This window comes from Thamnophis elegans, chromosome 2 (genome assembly GCF_009769535.1).
Source record: "Thamnophis elegans isolate rThaEle1 chromosome 2, rThaEle1.pri, whole genome shotgun sequence".
NCBI classification, from domain to species: domain Eukaryota; kingdom Metazoa; phylum Chordata; class Lepidosauria; order Squamata; family Colubridae; genus Thamnophis; species Thamnophis elegans.
The window spans coordinates 142,380,125-142,401,722 of NC_045542.1; the positions used below are offsets into that span (position 1 = coordinate 142,380,125).

The 21,598-nt window shown below is 41.7% G+C and overlaps 1 protein-coding gene across 1 annotated transcript in view; it reads left to right on the forward strand.

Annotated features, from left to right (window-relative positions):
* The window catches only part of LOC116502701, a 227,695-nt gene that overhangs the window by 108,197 nt on the left and 97,900 nt on the right, over positions 1-21,598 (forward strand). The window contains 2 exon segments of the mRNA XM_032208604.1: positions 11,130-12,555; positions 12,557-13,481. Of these exon segments, the coding sequence (XP_032064495.1) occupies positions 11,130-12,555; positions 12,557-13,481 (2,351 nt within the window).

The following is a 21,598-nucleotide window of genomic DNA, read 5'->3' on the forward strand; positions in this document are numbered from 1 at the left end:
CCAGGTAAGGACAATTCAGGAGGTAATATAAGGTCCTCCTGTTCCCCATAGAGATCCCAACCATTTCATCTCTGTCTTCTATAGAACAATTCTTCCTACTTTACGAATTATACATTTTAAAATTGTATCTCCCTCACAAGGACGAGTAGAAAGAAGTTGACCCTTCCTATGGCAGAGCTGAAATAGGTTCAAATTCCAAGTAAAGTAAGAGGAGGAAATTATTTGTATTATGCCTTTCCTTCAGAAAGTGAAGCTAGTAGAAATAGTACCTTTCTTGTTTACCCCTTTTTGGGGGTTTACTCTTTCTTTTGATACTGAACAACAGAAATTTAAGTGAGATTGTTATTAGGAATTTTCTTTTTAAACAAACCACTACTTTAAATACAAAATTCTTTAGTAAATTATAACATTGTCCAAAGGAGGTTGAGAAGGCTTCCTGGCTTTCTCAAGAGAGCCCCCTCCTGGCCCTGCATGGGAAATACACCATCTCTCCTTTTTCCATGAATACCTTCCATGCACAGAAAACCCATCCGAGGCTCCCTCTGCAAAGAGAAAGGAACCGCATGCGCTTCAGCGTTGAGCCGCTGTTGCAGGTTGGGAAGGCAGTGACGTCACTAAGTCTTGCTTTTCTAGCTGCTGGACTCTCCCTCTTTAACCCTTTAAGCTTCGCAGGCAGTTAAAAAGACTGTAAAGACGTTTTGAAGGAAAGAGGTGGCAAAGGTAGGTGTTTGTGTGTGTGTGTGTGTGAGAGAGAGAGAGAGACTATGCGTGTGCATATATATACCAAGTCAATCCTAGGAGCGGGAGACCCGACATTCCCATGTTTCTCTGCCGCCCTTTTCCATGGTGATAACAAAGGAGAGCTCCAGAAGATGCATGCTGCCCTCAGGAAGAATTCCAGATCCCAGAAAGGAAAGGGAGCGCCCCATTTCGTGAGAATAGCTCCTGCATAGGGGACAGGGGGAGCTTGTATGGCAAAACTCAAGCAGGAAGTAAAAACAACTTTTAATTCTCACTCTGTGCTGGATGACACTAAACTCAGCTTGGGGCCTTTTGCAACTCAATTTGTTTGAGGAAGGTAGTCAATCACGTCATCGTATTGAGCTGTGTGCATTTAATCCTTTATATTTCATAGGAACTGAACGCCTGGATTTGATTGACCTGTTTGTGCTTAGGACACATTGTGTGAACCTGACCCCCCCCCCCCCCCCCAGTGTGAAGGGAGAAAGAGAAATGGACCAGGGTTAAACATAGAGCTATATTTTTAAAATGCAAGTCTTTCCTTTTGAGTAAAAAGAAATTTAAATTATCCAAAATGCCCATATGGACTGAATCTTCTTGCTGAAAGTCACCACTTTACAGGTCAGAAAAATGCTTCCTTCTGTGGGGATGAGTGTTGATAAATGATCTGATCTACTAGCTTAGATTTATTCGTTCTTCTATAAGACAATTGCAAAATTGAGTCCATTTGTTGATCTTCATGTAGAGAAAAAAAGGATCCCTTTGGCAAAGGGGGCTTAATGGCTTGTTCTGTTATTCCCATGGCTAAATGAACATTGCTATGAATTAAAAAAGCATTTGGAAATACACAGGTTTCATTGCACCCATTTGGAATTGTGTTACAGGACAGAGAGAGAATGTCTTGCCTTCCTTTAGCAAGTGAGGGAAGTGGAAAAGGCCCTTCCGATGCCCAGTCTGGAATCCGTGGGGAGATCTGGGCAAGAAATGGGCAGAAGATGCTGGAAGAAGGAACCATCGTTTCACAAGCTCAGGCCTGGAACTTCAGGAGCATCCAATATCAGGAGGATGAGGGTCCCCGAGGACTTTGTAGTCGGCTCCACTTCTTTTGTAGTCGATGGTTGGAACCAGAAAAGCACACAAAAGCGCAGATGCTGGACCTGGTGGTTCTGGAGCAGTTCCTGGCCCTTCTGCCCCTGCAGATGGAGAGCTGGGTGCGGGAGTGTGGAGCAGAGACCAGCTCCCAGGCGGTGGCCCTGGTGGAAGGCTTCCTCCTGAGCCAGGCAGAGGAGAAGAAGGAGCAGGTTGAGTTGCTGGTAAGAGGACTTCTTCTTGGGCCTGAATATAATAATATGTTCAGATTTTTGTATCAAATTTTTGTAGGTTTATTAAGATATAAAATGCAAGAAAATGAAAATAGTAGGAAAGGGGGAAAGGAAGTGAAAGAAGTGCAGGGTAAATGGGGAAAAAGAAAATCATTGAAAATCTGAATCTTTTTAGCACAGTCGAATAAATGGTAACATTACAAGTTCAATGTCTTACATTTACATACTTAATATGTACTAGCAAATTCTATATAACAACAAACTTATGTAATCAACAAAACTCAATCAAAGTTTCAATTTTTTCGATCTCAAGAACAAAACCCAGCATTGGTTCCAAAGTAGAAGCAAGGTTGGCTTGGTCTTTTCTTTAACTAAAGCAGTTAATTTTTCCATCTCTTCCATCAGTTTTCCCAATGACTTCTCCTTTGTGGCTATTAAAATATCCGTCCGCTTTGCAAAGAGCATCCTTTCTGCTCTCAACATATATAACAGCGAAGTTTGAGATTGTTTTTCCATCCCTTTTTCTATTAAACCTAAAAGAAAAGTCTCTGGTTTGATTTTCATTCCCTCTTTGAGAATCTTCTGCAGTACAATATAAATCTTATCCCAGTATTTCTTTGCTTTGTTACAAGTCCCGCAGATTTGGTAAAAAGTTCCTTTCTACTATTTACATTTCAAACATGTATTTGAAATTCCTTTGAGATTTGAAAAATCTTTGGCAGTTTATCAGGTATTAAGTAGAGTTACACACCACTTCATGATATGTAATGTCAATTAATTCTTTTTTTCCTGGATCCTATTTCAAGTCCTTCGCAATGGAGATCAGAGATCCTGAGAGAAAGAGGCATCTGTCAAATCTCCCCCAAGAACTGTCTTTCAGGGGGATCCCTCAGGAAAATCCAATTCAGGATACCTCAGGAGGTAATATAAGGTCCTTCCACTCTGATAAATCCTAACTTTCTCATCTTCTCTGTGTCCTATTCTCTATAGCAAACCTCCTCCCATTTTGTTAATTATGCCTTTTGAAATTCTGTCTCCCTCACAGGGAATCATAGAAGGAAGTCAACTCTTTGTTTAGAGGGAGCGGAAACCATGATTGAACCTCCAACTCAGGTATGAGAATAACTTTGATTTACTAGTTTTCTATTTTTTTCCCTCAGGAAATCAGCTGTTGTACATATTATAGGTAGTCTTTGACTTAGGACCACAATTGAGCCTAAATTTTTTGTTGTTGAGTCACACATTTGTTAAGTGAACTTTGCCCCATTTTACGACCTTTCTTGCCACAGGTGTTAAGTGAACCACGGAGGTTAGAAGTATGGTTGTTGTTAAGTGGCTTCCCTAATGACTTTGCTTGTCAAAGGTTCACAAAAGGGGATCACATGACCGTGGGACCTTGCATCTATCATAAATGTGATTCAGTTTGATCATGTGCCCATGGGGATGCTGGAACAGTCGTAGGTATGAAAAACAGGCATAAGTCATTTTTGTCACTGTCGTTGTAAATCCCTAAAACATGTTGTATGTTGAGGACTACCTGTACTGTCTCCTGCCATTTTCCCCTTTTCTTTTGGTTGGATATTCCTTTTAGGATTTTTTTTAAGACTAATACTTTAAAAACAAAATTCTTTTTGCTAATTATTCTCCCAAAATAATGTTTTACAGAATTCTTTATATTAGTCATTATGTCTGCAGCTTGTCCTATGAAAAACTGTACAAAAGAGATAGTTTGCGTCCATCAAACAAATTGATTACTTGGCATTAAATTCACAGATTCTCTGGATAAACATTTAAACTAAACAATGGCGACAGAGAATTAATTGATACAGAACATTTCTGTCCCCAACAATCTAAAATTAATAGATTAATATAGTGCATATAACATAGATGTTTGTGTGGGTAAGAATATCAACCTTGCTGTCAAGCAAAATCAAGCATTTAATCGTGAGTGCCATACAATCTGCAATCAAACAGGTGGTGAGAAAGTAGGGGAAGTCAGACACAACACAGGTTATGTAGACAGTAATCACAGGGTCAGTCAAAATGGACGCAAATATGTATATACCATTGCACAGAGTATGAGGAATAAACAGGGTGAATTAGAAATTTAAGTAAATGTGGGCAAACATGATATTGTTGCCATTATGGAAACTTGATGGGATGAAACCTACAAATGAAACATACAGCTAGAGGGATTTAAATTATTTTTTTAAAAATAGACCAAATGAAAGAGGTGGTAGAGTTGCACTATATATATGAAATACTTCTCTACAGAAATAGAGCACAACAATGCTGAAAACTGCCTTGAATTGGGTCAATATTGGGGGGGGGGGATAACATTGGTATAGACCACCGAACCAGAGTAAATAGATGAACTTTTTGCTAGTCAGTTAACTAAGTTATGTAGGAAGCACATCACAATAGTAATGGTGGATTTTAACTACCCTGACATCCTGAGAGACAAACTGCACCAAGTGGAAGGTCAAACAGATTCTTGATAAACCTATCAAGACAACTTTGTTTCCCAACAAGTAGAGAAGGGAGTCAATCAGATTGGTCTTAATTCTCACTAACAGTGATGAAATGATAGAAGGAATCTTGTGGGGGAGTGATAATACAATACTGGAATTCCACATTATGCAAGCAATAGAACAAAGTCTTCGATGTTAAAAGAGCTAATTTCAATAAACTTAGAGATAGTTTGGGAATTATTCCATGGATGAGAATCTTCAAGGGGAAAACAACTCAAGAAGCTTGGGAAATTTTGAGAAGTGAGATTATAAAAGCCCAGTCTAGCACAAAACCAATGAAGAAGAAAAATAACAGCTCTCAAAAGAAATCAGCATGTCTGCATAAAGAACTCTGATAAATTGAAAGACAAAAGGACAAGTAAAAAAAAGGGAAAGGGGGGCACATAACTAAGGCAAAGATGAATTGAGGAAAGCTAATGAAGTAATGTTTGTGACAAAAAAAACGTCTCTCAACATATTAAAACCTAAAAAGAAGTCAAGGACACAATTGATCCTTTGGTGGCAGAAAGTGGGAAGAAGGTGACAAGCACAGGGAGAAAGCAGAACTACTTAACTCATGTTTTTCATCCGCCTTGAAAAATATTTCAATGTTCAAAGTAGCAAATTTCCATTTTTCCAATGCTTCATTTACAATCATTAATAAGAAAAATACATGGTTAATAGTTAAGATTATTCAAATACCAGGCTAGTCGAAATATAGAAACATCTCCAAGTAAAAAGTCTTCTGAAAGAATAATTAGCCAAGGACCTATTAGCTTGGAACAGTGATGACGAACCTATGGCACGCGTGCCACAGGTGGCACGCAGAGCCATTTGTCAGGGCACGCGAGGCGCTGCCCTGTCAACTGACCAGTGCGCATGCATGCGCCGGTCAGCTGTTCACCCTTTTTTAAAGCCGCTTTTCGCCCTCCCCAGGCTCCAGAGGCTTTATAGGAGCCTGAGGAGGGCAAAAAGAGCCTCCCCCGCCCTCAGGAGGCCCTCCAGAGGCTTCATGAGCTTCCCTAAAGCTTCCAGAGCGCAAAAAAACATGCCCTACGGGCAAACCGGAATTTTGGGAACAGACTTCCGGTGTGCTCAGAGGTTTTGACTGCTCCGGAGGCTTCGGGGAAGTCTCCTGAAGATCCCTCAAGCCTTCGGAGTGCTCAAAACGACCTTCCGAGCAAACCAGAAGTCACTTCCGGTTTGCTCGGAGGTTCGTTTTGACTGCTCCGGAGGCTTCCTGAAGGTCCCTGAAGCCTCTGGAGGGCTTCCGGGGGACGGGGGAGGCTGTTTTCACCCTCCCCAGGCTCCTATAAAGCCTCTGTAGCCTGGGGAGGGCAAAAAAGCATGGAAAATGGGGGGGAGCGCTTGTAGTGCACGCATGCGCACTGGGGGAGTGCGTATTGCATTATGGGTGCGGCACGCCTGCACACGACCCCCCCTGCGCTCCCCCCACTTACGGCACGTAAGCCAAAAAAGGTTCGCCATCGCTGGCTTAGAAAATAAATTTGTGCCTGGATTTGGAGGCCAAACAATCCAGCTTTGCACAGGCTAAGAATTGTCTTCAATGGAAAACATTCTTCATTTTCTTATTTACTGTCCAGCCAATGGCTCAGACTACTAGCAGCTTCCTTACAATCTGAGGAGGAGCAGAGTCTCTGTGTATTGATGATACACCACACAGATCCCTGGTTGAGCTCTCCCAGCACTTTCATGAAGGTGTTGAGGATGAACAGGATAGGTCCATTATTAAATTCATGTATTTTCTTATCTTTATCTTCTATATCTTCATTCTCCCCTTTAATTTTGGGGGCTCCAACCCTATCATCTTTTGCTGTGAGGAAGACTAGTCTTTCCAGCTTCTTCTCAATTCTCCCATATCCTTCCAATAGATTTTGAATTCCAGCCAAAATATTTTGGAATGTTAAGGTTTCCTCATCCAAGTATTGACCCATGTTTCCAAAACAGAAGAGAGAAAGAAAAAAAACCCCAATAATGACTGCCAGTCTAGTCTTCCAGGCTTCTCTTAGCTTTTATTTTATTTAAGTTGACTTAAAGACAAGTTCTTTTATGCTCTTCAAAGGAGAAGGGTTCTGTCCCCCCCTTTCCTTCTTTCCTTCCTTCCTTCCTTCCTTCCTTTCTTCCTTCCTTCCTTCCTTCCTTCCTTCCTTCCTTCCTTCCTTCTTTCTTTCTCTGCCAAAATAGTTCTCAGAGGTGCCTGTGAAAACAATTGGTGCCCTTGGTTTTTTATCAGTTTCTGCAAACAAGTTTCAAACCCTTCAGCTGCAGAGTTAGTAAAATCAAATAAAGAGATACGTTGTTTCAGAAAAAAGAATCTCCGACTGGCCGTTAATTTTCACCTTCTGTAGGAAACAAAGTTCTTTTAGATTGTTTTTAGTGTGATTTAATAACAAGTAGTAGGAAGAACTGTTAAAATAAAAAGGAAGGTTTTAATCCAGATGTCAAAAAATAAGCAACAAGAAGCAGAAGAAAAAAATATATCAATCCATTCACTTTAAGAGGAGAAATGGAGAATGTGATGAACATTTCAATCCACAAAAAATAGTTACAATGAAAAAGGGGGAAAAAACCCTTTCCACAGCAATCCCATTAGGATTATTTTCGCAGCTCAATTCTTTTGTTTAAGGATCAATTTGACTTTAAGAAAACATTTCTTTGGGCAGTCTTTAGCAAAATAGAAAAAATACCTCACCGATGGACTCACTTTCTCTTTTCACTTTCTTCCTCCCAGAGCCTCCCGACTTCATCAGCCTAGGGTCTGCTTGTTTACCGCAGGCTTGAAGCACTTCCCTTGGGTTTAATAGGGATTTTGCGATATCCCTGAGACCAGCAAGACTTTGTCTTCCTGATCACTGTCTCTATGGGACGGTTTAGGTCTCAATGGACTCCCCCAGTGGCAAAACTGTCAACGGCGGTCTCAGAGTGTCGAGACTGCACATTGTAACATTGCGACGTGGCTCCTCCTTCCACAATGAAGAGTATTTTGATGAGGGTTTGCTGGCTGTTTGGTAGATCAGTTGATCCAAAAGAACAGGGCTTATTTAACCTGAATGGCACTGAAAGTCCTACAAAAACTGCCTAAAATCTTTCTTTAGTCAAATGCTTTTTGTTCTGTCAATTTTGTCATCTAAACCACCGATCCTTACTAAACATAGCCATTTATCCTTTTTTTATTTTTTTATTTTTTATTTTCAAAACAAACACAACACATCCTTCTTTACATACTGTAGAAAGTGTATCAGTTGGTTTCAGAAAGACTTTCGTGCATCTCTTCAGTCAACAAACATAATTCATATTAACTCAAGTATTTTAACTCAGATATTTATACATGTTGCCATCATCATTCCTCCATTTTCATTTGACTATAATTGTTTAAATGTCCATCATAAAATATACCAAGATTTACCACGTAACCACATACTGGCATTTCATTTACTATTTCCAAAATCTTCCATTAACACTGAATTCTTATGTCCTATTCTAGCTAAACATCCATAATATTTAATAATAACATTTTCTGTTCCTCCTTTCCAAATCACTGTTTACAGTTTACATACAGTTGCCTTATGTTGTACCCATACCTATATATAGGTTGTTACCATTATCCCTCCTTTATTTAACTATATCGTGTATCAAAACATTTCCCCCCTAATAATCAAGACTTTAACTGTATCTAACTTAGTTCTTTTTTATTAACCTTTATATATAATCCAAAAGGATTTCTAATCTTCCTTTCATGGGTACCATTCAATATTCATATCTAATTATTACTTATCATAACACTACACATTGTATACATTAATAACTTTATCAATTATTTATTTAACTATATCTATTAAATTTCACTAAGTTTAGCTAGTTTTAAATTGTGCTCTTCCATCTATCAACCTGTATCTTTCCAGTAGCAAAACAGTCTCATATCTTCTGCCATTTGTGGTGTCAGTCCTCTAATCATCTCCTTAATCAACTTTGTATGGACTCCTCTTAGCAACTCCTTGCTTATAAAATCTCTCATGTAATTTCGATGCCCTTCTTCTGTTTCCTTAATCAGCTTATCTTTGATTGTCAGTAGTGTTATCAATGCTATTGCTAATAAAATTTATCTCTTTAAATCCATAAATTCTTTTGCTTTTTCTTCTTCTGTATCTTGCCATCTAGGGTAGATTTCCCCTTCAATTAGTTCCTCTTTCAGTATTCCACTCTTTCCATTTTCAGAGACAAACCAATCACCATAAATATCAGCAAATTTAATTTCTTTATATTCATTTTCCTCTTCTGTTTTTAGGGGTTTTAACCACCACTTTTTCCACTTGATAAACATCCTCAACTTCTTCATCATATTTTGCTGTTAGATGCTCTAAGTCTTCCAGCTTCTTCTCTATGCTCTCATATGTATTTGATAATTTCTGTATTTCTGAGAATATCTTTTGCAGACTTAAAGTTTCTATCTGCTATTGAAATTGTGCCATTATCTCCAGGTAACAAACACTGATGTTCTAGCTTGGAAGGTTAATAAGATTAAGCATAGATTCACAATAACATTTTATTTTCACTTTTCTCTGGTTAAAGATATACTTCAAAGGGACATCTGTATGCTTTTCTTCTTATTACTCTCTATAAACATGTAGCAAGAACTTGGAGTGCCAAGTCAGGATAATCAGTAAGACAAACAAGTGTTTCATTTCCAATACACAAACCTTTCAGCCTCTGAGTAGCAGTGTTATTGTTGCAATGCTCGTTATTTCTTTTTGTATCTTTTTTGTATTTCAAGTTTTAAAAAAGTCCGATTCTTGAATGAGTTAGAAGAACACCCACAGTAATGAAAGAGGAGAATTTTAGTCCATAGGTTACAAAGAATAATAAAAGAAAAAAAATAGAAGAAGAAAACTTAGTCCATTTGTTTTAAAAGGCTTGCATAAATTCCATCCATGAAGATAGCATTTAAAAAGTAAGATAACCCACTGTCCAAAATATTCCAAATTTAATTCCGCCGCTTATTTCTTTTCCAATTTAAATTAATTTTAAGGTTTTTTTGGCATTCTCTTCTTAAAACGGTAAAAATTCATCACCAGCTGGAAACACTTTCTCTTTCCCTATCCTTCTGTTTTGGAGATGCCCTGACTTCCTCAGCCTTGGCTGAATTTTTTGTTGCTAGCTTGAAGAACTCTTGCATCGATCAGGGGCTTTGTGATGTCCCTCAAGTTAGCAAGATGTATTCTTCTTGTTCACCGTCTCTTCAGGAAGGTTTAGGTCCGATTGGACCACCCAGCGACAAAAGTATTGTCTGCGGTCTCGGAGCATCGAGACTGCACGTCCGTATCGTTGCGACCTTGGCTCCTCCTCAACATAGCAATTTATCTTGTCTATGTTTGCTTTAGAAATTCTTAATAATAGGAAAGATCCTGCAGTTCTTCCTTGGTCTGTATTTTTTTCTCCCTTTCAGGAGGTTCTTCTGCCCTTTGAGGAAGTAGCTGTTTATTTCTCCGAGGAGGAGTGGTCTCAACTGGATCCTGACCAAAAAGCTCTGCATTGGGAAGTCATGCTGGAGAATTATAAGAACGTGGCCTCTCTTGGTAAGAGTTTCCTACTCTCCAGGCAGAGAGTTCAGGAAGACATTTTTTAGTTAGATGCCATTAGCTAGTTCTTATGAAAACATTTGTAAATTGATATCTTCAGAGAGAGAAGGGAAAGTTTTGTTTTTCTAGAACTCCAAGGAAGGAAATAGGTTTATGGCATTTTGTTCAGATATATCCTAGCTAATTTATATTTATATATAAACATTTTATGACAAAATAATTCCTTGGTTTGAGGTAATGCCAAATTTCATCACACAGATTTCAACGATTTTGGCCCAGATGCTTCCTATCAAGAGTTGCCATTCAGGTTTTTTAACTTAAATGTCTTTTCCAAGATTTTATGCCTCATCCAAAGAGATATTATCATTTCTATACCATGCCAATATTAGGATACAAATATGCAGTATATATTGGAATTTTGCACAATACCAGAATGCAATCAATATGACTTCTGACAGAGTGATCTTTTTCCCTAACCTTTCTCCCACTTTCATTTCTCTTTCCCTTTGAAGGTGATAATGAAAATGAGAATAAAGACTCTGCAGAACCAATCAAAGTGTTCAGAAAAGGAGATGTAATGGAGAAACCTGCAATTCAAACAGATTTCCAAAGGCAGGAGAGAAACCTGTTGAATAACTGGAATAAGGAAAGCTCATGTCCTTCGATTGTTGCTCAGATGCAGGATTTTATTGATCAACAAGAAAAACTAAACAATAAATATATTGAGAAAGGTGTAAGAATCTTGAAAGAGACATTAGATGTAAATGGACCCTGTCCATCACAAGCCAAAGGAGCAGCAAATATGGACAAAGACAGAGAGAAAAAATACAGTGGGATGTTCACACTTTCTCAAGAAAATGGGTCTCTTGAATCACAGAAAAGTTTTCACATTGGAGAGAAGACAAATAAATGCAATGAACATGAAAGCAAAACTGTTAATAAAAGGACATCCAGAAGAGAGAAGCCATATAAATGCATGGAGTGTGGAAAGGGTTTCAGAACAAGCAATGAACTTACATTGCATCAAAGGATCCACACAGGGGAGAAGCCACATAAATCCATGGAGTGTGGAAAGGGCTTCAGAACAAGGAAGGATCGTGCAACCCATCAAAGGATCCACACAGGGGAAAAGCCATATAAATGCATGGAGTGTGGGAAAGACTTCAAAAATAGCAGTAATCTTACCTGCCATCAAAGTATCCACACAGGGGAGAAGCCATATAAATGCATGGAGTGTGGAAAGAGCTTCAGAACAAGCTATATACTTACACGCCATCAAAGGATCCACACAGGGGAAAAGCCATATAAATGCATGGAATGTGGAAAGACATTCAGAGCAAGCAGTTATCTTACATCCCATCAAAGGATCCACACAGGGGAGAAGCCATATAAATGCATGGAGTGTGGAAATGGCTTCAGAACAAGCAGTAATCTTACATCCCATCAAAGGATCCACACAGGGGAAAAGCCATATAAATGCATGGAGTGTGGAAAGGGCTTCAAAACAAACTGTGAACTTACATTCCATCAAAGGATCCACACAGGCGAGAACCCTTATAAATGCATGGAGTGTGGAAAGGGTTTCAGAACAAGCAATAATCTTACATCCCATCAAAGGATCCACACAGGGGAAAAGCCATATAAATGCATGGAGTGTGGAAAGGGCTTCAAAGCAAACTGTGAACTTACATCCCATCAAAGGATCCACACAGGGGAGAAGCCGTATAAATGCATGGAGTGTGCAAAGGGCTTTAGAACAAGCAGTAAACTTACATCCCATCAAAGGATCCACACAGGGGAGAAGCCATATAAATGCATGGAGTGTGGAAAGAACTTTAGCCAAAACATTCACCTTATTACCCATCAAAGGATCCACACAGGGGAAAAGCCATATAAATGCATGGAGTGTGGGAAAGACTTCAAAAGTAGCAGTAATCTTACCTGCCATCAAAGGATCCACACAGGGGAGAAGCCATATAAATGCATGGAGTGTGGAAAGGGCTTCAGAACAAGCTGTAAACTTGCATCCCATCAAAGGATCCACACAGGGGAAAAGCCATATAAATGCATGGAGTGTGGAAAGGGCTTCAAAGCAAACTGTGAACTTACATCCCATCAAAGGATCCACACAGGGGAGAAGCCATATAAATGCATGGAGTGTGGAAAGAACTTTAGCCAAAACATTCACCTTATTACCCATCAAAGGATCCACACAGGGGAAAAGCCATATAAATGCATGGAGTGTGGAAAGGGCTTCAGAACAAGCAGTAAACGTACATCCCATCAAAGGTTGCACACAGGGGAAAAGCCATATAAATGCATGGAGTGTGGAAAGGGCTTCAGAACAAGCAATAAACGTACATCCCATCAAAGGATGCACACGGGAAAAGCCATATAAATGCATGGAGTGTGGAAAGGGCTTCAGAATAAGCAGTGGTCTTAGATCCCACCAAAGGATCCACACAGGCGAGAACCCTTATAAATGCATGGAGTGTGGAAAGGGCTTCAGAACAAGCAATAATCTTACATCCCATCAAAGGATCCACACAGGGGAAAAGCCATATAAATGCATGGAGTGTGGAAAGGGCTTCAAAGCAAACTGTGAACTTACATCCCATCAAAGGATCCACACAGGGGAGAAGCCATATAAATGCATGGAGTGTGCAAAGGGCTTTAGAACAAGCAGTAAACTTACATCCCATCAAAGGATCCACACAGGGGAGAAGCCATATAAATGCATGGAGTGTGGAAAGAACTTTAGCCAAAACATTCACCTTATTACCCATCAAAGGATCCACACAGGGGAAAAGCCATATAAATGCATGGAGTGTGGGAAAGACTTCAAAAGTAGCAGTAATCTTACCTGCCATCAAAGGATCCACACAGGGGAGAAGCCATATAAATGCATGGAGTGTGGAAAGGGCTTCAGAACAAGCTGTAAACTTGCATCCCATCAAAGGATCCACACAGGGGAAAAGCCATATAAATGAATGGAGTGTGGAAAGGGCTTCAAAGCAAACTGTGAACTTACATCCCATCAAAGGATCCACACAGGGGAGAAGCCATATAAATGCATGGAGTGTGGAAAGAACTTTAGCCAAAACATTCACCTTATTACCCATCAAAGGATCCACACAGGGGAAAAGCCATATAAATGCATGGAGTGTGGAAAGGGCTTCAGAACAAGCAGTAAACGTACATCCCATCAAAGGTTGCACACAGGGGAAAAGCCATATAAATGCATGGAGTGTGGAAAGGGCTTCAGAACAAGCAATAAACGTACATCCCATCAAAGGATGCACACGGGAAAAGCCATATAAATGCATGGAGTGTGGAAAGGGCTTCAGAATAAGCAGTGGTCTTAGATCCCACCAAAGGATCCACACAGGAGAAGCCATATAAATGCATGGAGTGTGGAAAGAGCTTCAGAACAAGCAGTGATCTTACATCCCATCAAAGGATCCACACAGGGGAGAAGCCATATTCCGTATTTTTTGGAGTATAAGACACACAGATTTTCCCCCTCTTTTGGGGGGGGGGGGGGAAGGTTCTTTTTATACTCCGAAAAATTCGGGAAATGCATGGAGTGTGGAAAGGGCTTCAGCACACCCCATATTCTTATTTCCCATAACATGATTCATAGACTGGAGAATCCCCAAAATAAAGATACATTTGGATGAGAATCTATGCTAATTATTGATTTAATGGATTCTATGAATGGATTTCAAATTTACAGACTGAACTCTAGATCCCTTTCAGTCTGGTTTCAGGCCTGGTTACTGCACCGAAACCGCTTTGTTTCACACTGACCGATGATCTCTGGCGAGCCAGGGTTAGAGGGCATTCCTCTATCCTGGTGCTTCTTGACCTCTCAGTGGCCTTTGATACCATCGACCATGGTATCCTTCTGCGACGGCTAGAAGAGGTGGGAGTGGGAGGCACCATCTTGTGGTTCTCCTCCTACCTTTCTGGCAGGTAGCAGTCGGTGTTCGTCGGAGTACAGAGGTCGACCCCTAGGCCCCTTGAATATGTCCCCCCTCCTATTTAACATCTACATGAAGCCGCTGGGTGAGATCATTCGCAGGTACGGGATCAAATACCACCAGTATGCGGACGATACCCAGCTGTATCTGTCCGCCCCATGCCAACTCAGTGAAGCGGTGGAAGTAATGTGCCAGTGCCTGGAAGCTGTCAATGTCTGTATGGGAATGAACAAGCTTGCGCTCAACCCTGACAAGACTGAGTGGCTTTGGATGTTGCCCCCCCAAAATAGTCCAGATATTCCACCCTTAATCCTGGGGGGTGAAATCATACACCCCTCAGAGAGGGCCCACAACTTGGGTGTTCTCCTGGATCCACAGCTGACATTAGAACATCATCTGTCAGCTGTGACCATGGGAGCTTTCGCACAGGTTCGCCTGGTGCACCAGTTGCGGCCCTATCTGGACCGGGAGGCACTCCAAATGATCACATGCTTTCGTCACCTCAACGCTCGACTACTGTAACGCACTCTACATGGGGCTGCCCCTGAAGAGTGTTCGGAGACTACAATTGGTCCAGAATGCAGCCGCGCGAGCGATACTGGGTGTACCTAGGTACACCCATGTTACACCTATCCTCCGCGAGCTGCACTGGCTTCCCATTGGACACGCTTCAAGGTGCTGGTTATTACCTATAAAGCCCTACATGGCCTAGGGCCTGGATATCTCCGTGACCGCCTCCTCCAGCGCCCAATAAGATCGCACAGGGCGGGCCTTCTCCGGGTACCGTCATCCACACATTCCCTCTGGCGGCTCCCTGGGGGAGAGCCTTCTCTGTTGCTGCCCCGGCCCTTTGGAACGAGCTACCCCCTGTGATCTGGACCCTCCCCACTCTCCTGGCCTTCTGTAAGTCTGTTAAGACCTAGCTGTTTCAGCAGGCCTGGGGCTGTTGAGCTTTCCTGAACTTCAGCCCCATTATAACTGAGTGCATGTTGTGTTTTTTCCTGTTTTAAATTGTATTGTTTTGTGTTTTTAATCTTTTTAATCTTTTAATTGTTTTTATGTAAGCCGCCCAGAGTCCTTCGGGATTGGGCGGCATACAAATCTATTCAAATTCAACTCTGAAAAGGGTTTTTAGTAATGTAAAAAGAAACATGGGCATGAGTCATTATAATTAATATTTATACATTTTTGAATGTATCTATATATACAGCATAAAGGAATGTCAAACTGGCGGATCACAGGCTGGTTGTGCTACATGGAGGACACTCCCACCCCAGCTCCAGGAATAGGGAAACTGTTGCAATATGTCACATGATGGCCACTTGACACATAGATTTTGAAATCCGTGGTATATACATTCATTGTATTTTATTTTTTAGAAATGAGGTTCCTATTCCCCAACTGTCATTATTCCGCCAGTTATTCATAGTGCTCAGAGGGATGCGAAGACATTTAACAGATGCTGCTTCCCTTAGCCAAAAAGGGAAATATAAAAAAATAATAATCAAATTGCATTATTTGGGAGAATTGGGATCCTCCACAGTAGTTAAATTTGCATCCCTAGTGTAGAACTGAGACCTGAGTCAGCCGGTATCTGTGCAGAAACATTGAACATTATTCAGTCAAAGGCCTTATGATATGAGGGAATTGTCACATGCAGATCAATGTGGAGCGTGTGGGAAGAGCTGAAAAGATGAACAATTCCTCTCACAAAAGGAGCCAGAAGTGCCCCAAGTGCTTGTGTAATTTTATTTTCAAGCATTATGGCCATGTTTTGCTCTTCTGTAGTATGGTGAGGGCTAAGAAGTCTAAATTCGATTTAAATAAAATCAATTAAATATCAATTGTGTGGTTTTGTTCTAGTTATGTATTATACTCATGTATTAAACTCTTTAGTGCTTTAAAAATGTATTAACACAAGATTTTGGGAAGGATTTGGAGGGAGCATATTTCAGGATTTGAGAGGCTCATGTTGGTTTGAAGTTCAGTTGTCAGTAATAGTTTTGAGTGAAGCTGGACAGTGAAGAGACTGAAAAGAGCAGAGAGGCTAATTCAATTTTTTTTTTACCCCTTTTTTCTTTCGATCTACATTCTTTCTTGCAATTGTAGCTAAATCTCTTTTTTCCCCTCACCTCCATATCCAGAGGAATCTCTTCAAACCATTGGAAAATCTTCAGGTCTTGTGTTTGGAAGGTTTTTCTCTGTTTATTCACGATCTGTGGATTGATGAATCACGGTATCATTGCTCAGGCTGGTCCAGGTTCTTTCTTGCCTCTCAAAGGCATTTGTGGGCCCTAGAGGTAATCCAGAAGGGATAAGACCTGTCACAAGCCATAACGATCACCTACAATAAGAAGAAAAGAATTATGCGTAGCATGGATGAATGAAGGAGATGCAAGGGAAGACAAGATAGAAAGTGGATAAGAGAAACAAGGAGATTACAAGATAGTCCATGGGAGGACTGTAGTTATATGATAACCAAGGAAATTTAATAGTTGAAAGTTTCCCTTATATTGAGAAGTTTATTCAGGTTTCAACCAAGGTTTAAAAAATTTTCTGCCCCTTGTTCTTCTTCCCCAGTTTTCTTTTGTCCTGCTGTGTAGTTTTATGTCTCCCAGGTTTGTTTCACCTCCCTCCCTGAACACAGAGGAGTCGCTTCTGATGGATTTCCTCTTCACCTTTATGCAGCCTGAGCTCTGATAAGAATCACATTGCAATTACCGTATTTTCCTGCATATAAGACGACTTGGTGTATAAGACGACCCCTTACCTTTCCTGTTAAAATATAGGGTTTGGGCTATGCTCACCGTATAAGACTACCCCTCTTCCGAGGCACACCAAATAAAAATTTTTAAAAAATCAGATTTGATTTCAATATGGTAGCTTCTGACGGATTTCCTCTTCACCTTTATGCAGCCTAAGTTCTGAGAAGAACCACAATTCAATTACCATATTTTCCTGCATATAAGACAACTGGGTGTATAAGATGACCCCCTACCTTTCCATGTAAAATATAGGGTTTGGGCTACACTCACCATATAAGACTACCCCTCTTCCAAGGCACACCAAATAAAAATTAATAAAGCATCAGATTTGATTTCAATATGGTAGCTTCTGATGGATTTCCTCTTCACCTTTATGCAGCCTAAGTTCTGATAAGAACCACATTGCCATTAGCTAAAAAATGGTGAACAAGACCACCCAGTGAGTGTAGGAGAAACCCTAAATTCTGAGTCATGCACACATTCCTCTCAAAGATGAAATTTTCCTAGAATCATAAGGTCTGTTCTTTCCTCATTACATTTTACTCTGCGTGCAGCTTGACAGCAGCTCAACCCTAATAAAAGAGACCATGTGAGTAGATCTGGAGGTTTTATTAAAGGAACAGGATGGGTGAAACTGGACAAATAGAAGTACAAGTATTCCTTGAGGTACGAACCTAATGGAGCCTGCACTCAAAAAATGTGTCGAATCAGATTCAATTTTACAAATTCTTAAAGTCAAGTTCATTAATTGAATCAAATGGCTTATTAAATGAATGAAGATCTGACTAAATTGCTTCCAAGCAGCCTCACAGAGCTCTCCATTTGCAGTTTTTTTTTAAAAAATCAACTTGCTGCTCATCAGCTCAAGCGTCTTCAGACAGCTGCCCAGCCGGGATGTGGAGGTTATTTACATAACTCTCAGATTGCAGTTACTTAAAAAAAACAACACCTCCTGCCAGTACAGTAATTGGTTCACTGACAAAAGGGTGAACGACAAAACTGCGCCTGACAAAACCGCGGTGACAAAACCGCGTGTTCTAGAGCGCTCCGATGAATGAGCGCTGAATCGTGCTGACAACAGCACGGCAAAAGAAGCGCGCTGTAAAACTAAACCTAACCCTAAACGTAACGCTAAACGTAATCCTAAACCTAACGCTAAACCTAACGCTAAACCTAACTCTAAACGTAACGCTAAACCTAACCCTTACCTTAAGTTAAAGCGCCCTTCTGTCTCCGCGCTGTTGTCTCCGTGGTGTTGTCGCCGCGCTGATGATGTTGCGGTTTTAGCGACACGGTTTAGTTAGGCGCGGTTTTGTCGTTCGCCCTTTTGTTGGGTCACACAGTAATTAGCTTAAGAGTCTCCAGCCAGGCTCCCAGAGGAAGATGGGGGAGGAATTTACAGAACTCTTGGCTTGCAACTGTAAGAGAGATGGGAGGGACCCAAGGGCGAAATTCACCAGGTTCTGGAGAACTGGTAGCGGAAATTTTGAGTAATTCGGAGAATCGAAAAACACCATCTCTGGCTGGCCCCAGAGTGGGGTGGGAATGGGCATTTTGCACTATCCTTCTGCCACGCCCACCAAGCAATGTCCACAGAAACTGTAGTTTAAAAATTGAATTTCACCACTTGATGGACCTTGAGGTCCCGTAGTCAACCCAGACTCTCCATGCAGTCCTTGTGTGAAGAAGAGCCAGGCTTCATAGAAAAGGATAAAAAGCTTCATATAAATAGCTTGCAAATTTGAAAAACGGCAGTTTAGAGAAGAGATACCGCATATCACATTTTAGAATGATTTGTGTAGGCTCTGGTGAAGGATCAGGGCCCATGGTTTGCAGTCCTCTGCAACACCAAAGGAAGAGAGACCTGAGCCAATCCATCCCCCATCACCACCATTGCATCTTCCACTGCTCCAAATTCAATTTGGACAGAAGGATAGATATCATCTGGGCTAAAAAGGGGCCTATGCAACATTTGAGGGAAGGGAACTGTTAAGTCCTGGAGGCTACAATGTCATTGACTTACGTTGCTGCCTCCTGATTGGCTAAGACGCAAGCAGCCAGCTGGTGGGAGCATCCAGCCATTCTATTGGTTAAGCGCCTGACAGCTGTAGTATAAAAGGGCTGTCAGCTGTCAAATGTGTTGCTGTTTGCAGGTTTGAGGTTTGCCTTACATTGAACTGTATGTTACTATAATAAAGGGTTGTGTTAGCTTCAACCTGCCTTGCCTCAGTTCCTGTCTGCCTGGTTCTCCCTACAGAACACTGGCAACGAGGTCTGAGGTAAAGGAAAGAAGCGAAGTAACTCTTAGAGCTGCCTCAAGTCCAGTGGTGGGTTTCAAAAATTGTTCGAACCTACTCTGTGGGTGTGGCCTCCTTTGTGGGAGTGGCTTGCCACCCATGTGACCGGATGGGAGTGGCGTGCCACCCATGTGACCAGATATGAAGATGCTGACGACTTGTCAGAACCACCTTAAATTACCTCACACCCAGCACTGGCATGCATAAGAATATGGTGTAAACTTGTTTTTTAAAAGGCATCTTTGGTTTGCGTTAAAACAACTTCAACACATGCAATGTTTTGATTGCACCACAAATGCAGTAGTCATCCTTACCTGAGTTTTATAAATATGAGCATGATAGTGTAGAATAATCATATCCAAGGACCAGTGGTGGGTTTCAAAATTTTTTGGAACCTCTTCTGTAGGTGTGGCCTGCTTTCCAGGTCAACTGGTGGAACCTCTTCTAACCGGTTTGGTAGATTTGATGAACCGGTTCTACCGAATAGGTGCGAACTGGTAGGAATCCACCTCTGCTCAAGTCACTGATGACGAGAGTCGCTCCAAGGCTAATTCCTCACGTTCTGTCGTTCTAAGGATGGCTAACCTACCGGCATTCATGACATTCAGCCCGGCCTCTGAAACATGGGATGCTGACCTTGAGCGGTTTGAGTGCTTCCTGGAGGCAAAACAACTTCACTGGTTTGTCTAGTGGCCATAAAAGGGGCTATTTTCTCAGTGCCTGTGGCCACGAGAAGTTTGAAACAGCCAGGGCTTTAGCGGCCCCTCAGTCCATACACTCAATGCCTTGGGAGACGCTTTTGAAGAAACTTAAAATCACTACTGTCCAACTCCCTCGCCAGATGCTATGTGTTTAGGCAGGAAACCCAGAGAGAAAGGGAATCCGTGACCGATTACATGGCTTCCCTCAGGACAGCGGCCCTACACTGTGACTTTCCTGTGCTGGACGATGCCCTGTTAGGACAGCTGGTCTGTGGTATCAAAGACCTCAGACTTCAGTGACGTTTGTTGACGCGAAAAGAGCTGAGCCTTCAGGCAGCCATGGATAAAGCCACGGCATACGAAATGTCAGACAAATCCACCGTGGAAATTCAAAGATTTCTGCCACCAGTCACCCATGCCAGCAAGTGCCACACTGTCCACCACGATGAAGATGACTATGAAGATTTCTCGGGTGAGGAAAAAGAAATCAGACACCTCAAACTTGCCACCCAAAAAAACCGAACTGAGACTGACTTTTATCTCAGTCGGGTTGCCTCAGTTATGGCGGGAACCATGCAATGTCAGTTTGCAGGTTCAAAGCTGCCATCTGCCAGTGGTATGACAGGGACATTTGGCCAAGGTATGCAAGGCGGCTATGCCAATCGCTGACCGGCCACCAAAGCGTACCTTGCCCAGGCAATTCACAAAACGTCTTCCAAAACACTGCAAAGATTGTTTTGCCATAGTGGGTGACCAACAGTACTCTGAGTGGGCCGTCAGCCACATGTCCCCAATGAAACCTGCCCACAAAATTCACCTGACTGTTCTCATAGAGGGAGAGCTCTCGGGGCCCCCTTTCATCTTGTTATTATAAACTAAAAGACGGAGTTTGAAGCTTGCAGAAGAACAGGAAGTGTGAATGCTAAAACTACAGAGTTCGCTAAAGTTCTTGGTTATCTTGACTGAGGAGTTAGCCATGCCAGTATCCACCCGGGATATTGCCAGGCTATCTGCAATGGACCCTGTCCTGTCCAAAGTGCTGGACTGGGTGTGCAGGGGGTGGCCACAAGAGCCAGTAGGTCTGGAGTTTCAACCCTTTTACATACGGCAGCATGAGCTGTCTGTTCTCAATGGCTGCCTATTGTGGGGCAACCGGGTAGTAGCTCCCCCCAAGTTTAGGGTGCCAATTTTAAATTGCCTGCACACTGCTCACCTGGGCATAGTGCGCATGAAGGCATTGGGCCAGAGCTACGTGTTGTGGCCCAAAATTGACCAAGAAATAGAACATTGGGTAGCCACCTGTCAACAGTGCCAGCAGTCTAGACCGGCTTCTCCATCAGTGCCCGTCAGGGAATGGGACATGCCCCAGGCTCTGTGGGCACGAGTCTACCCAGCCGGAAATGGCCTTGCAGAACAAACAGTCGGTTAAGGAGGCATTGGTGTGAAGTCTATCCCCGTTAGGAGACTAGAGTTCTGCAGCAGAAGTTAGCAACAAATGTGTTGCTGAACAGTCACTCACAGCCACTGGAGGTAAAACAAAGAATAGCTTTACTTGTGTAACGAAAATAGAATAAATAGTCTTCAAAATCAGACTATAAGCAGTCTTGTAGTTATATATACAGTCTATTTACAACACGTTGAAGTTACAGTTGCTCAACTCACGATTCACCATGTAGACAGGT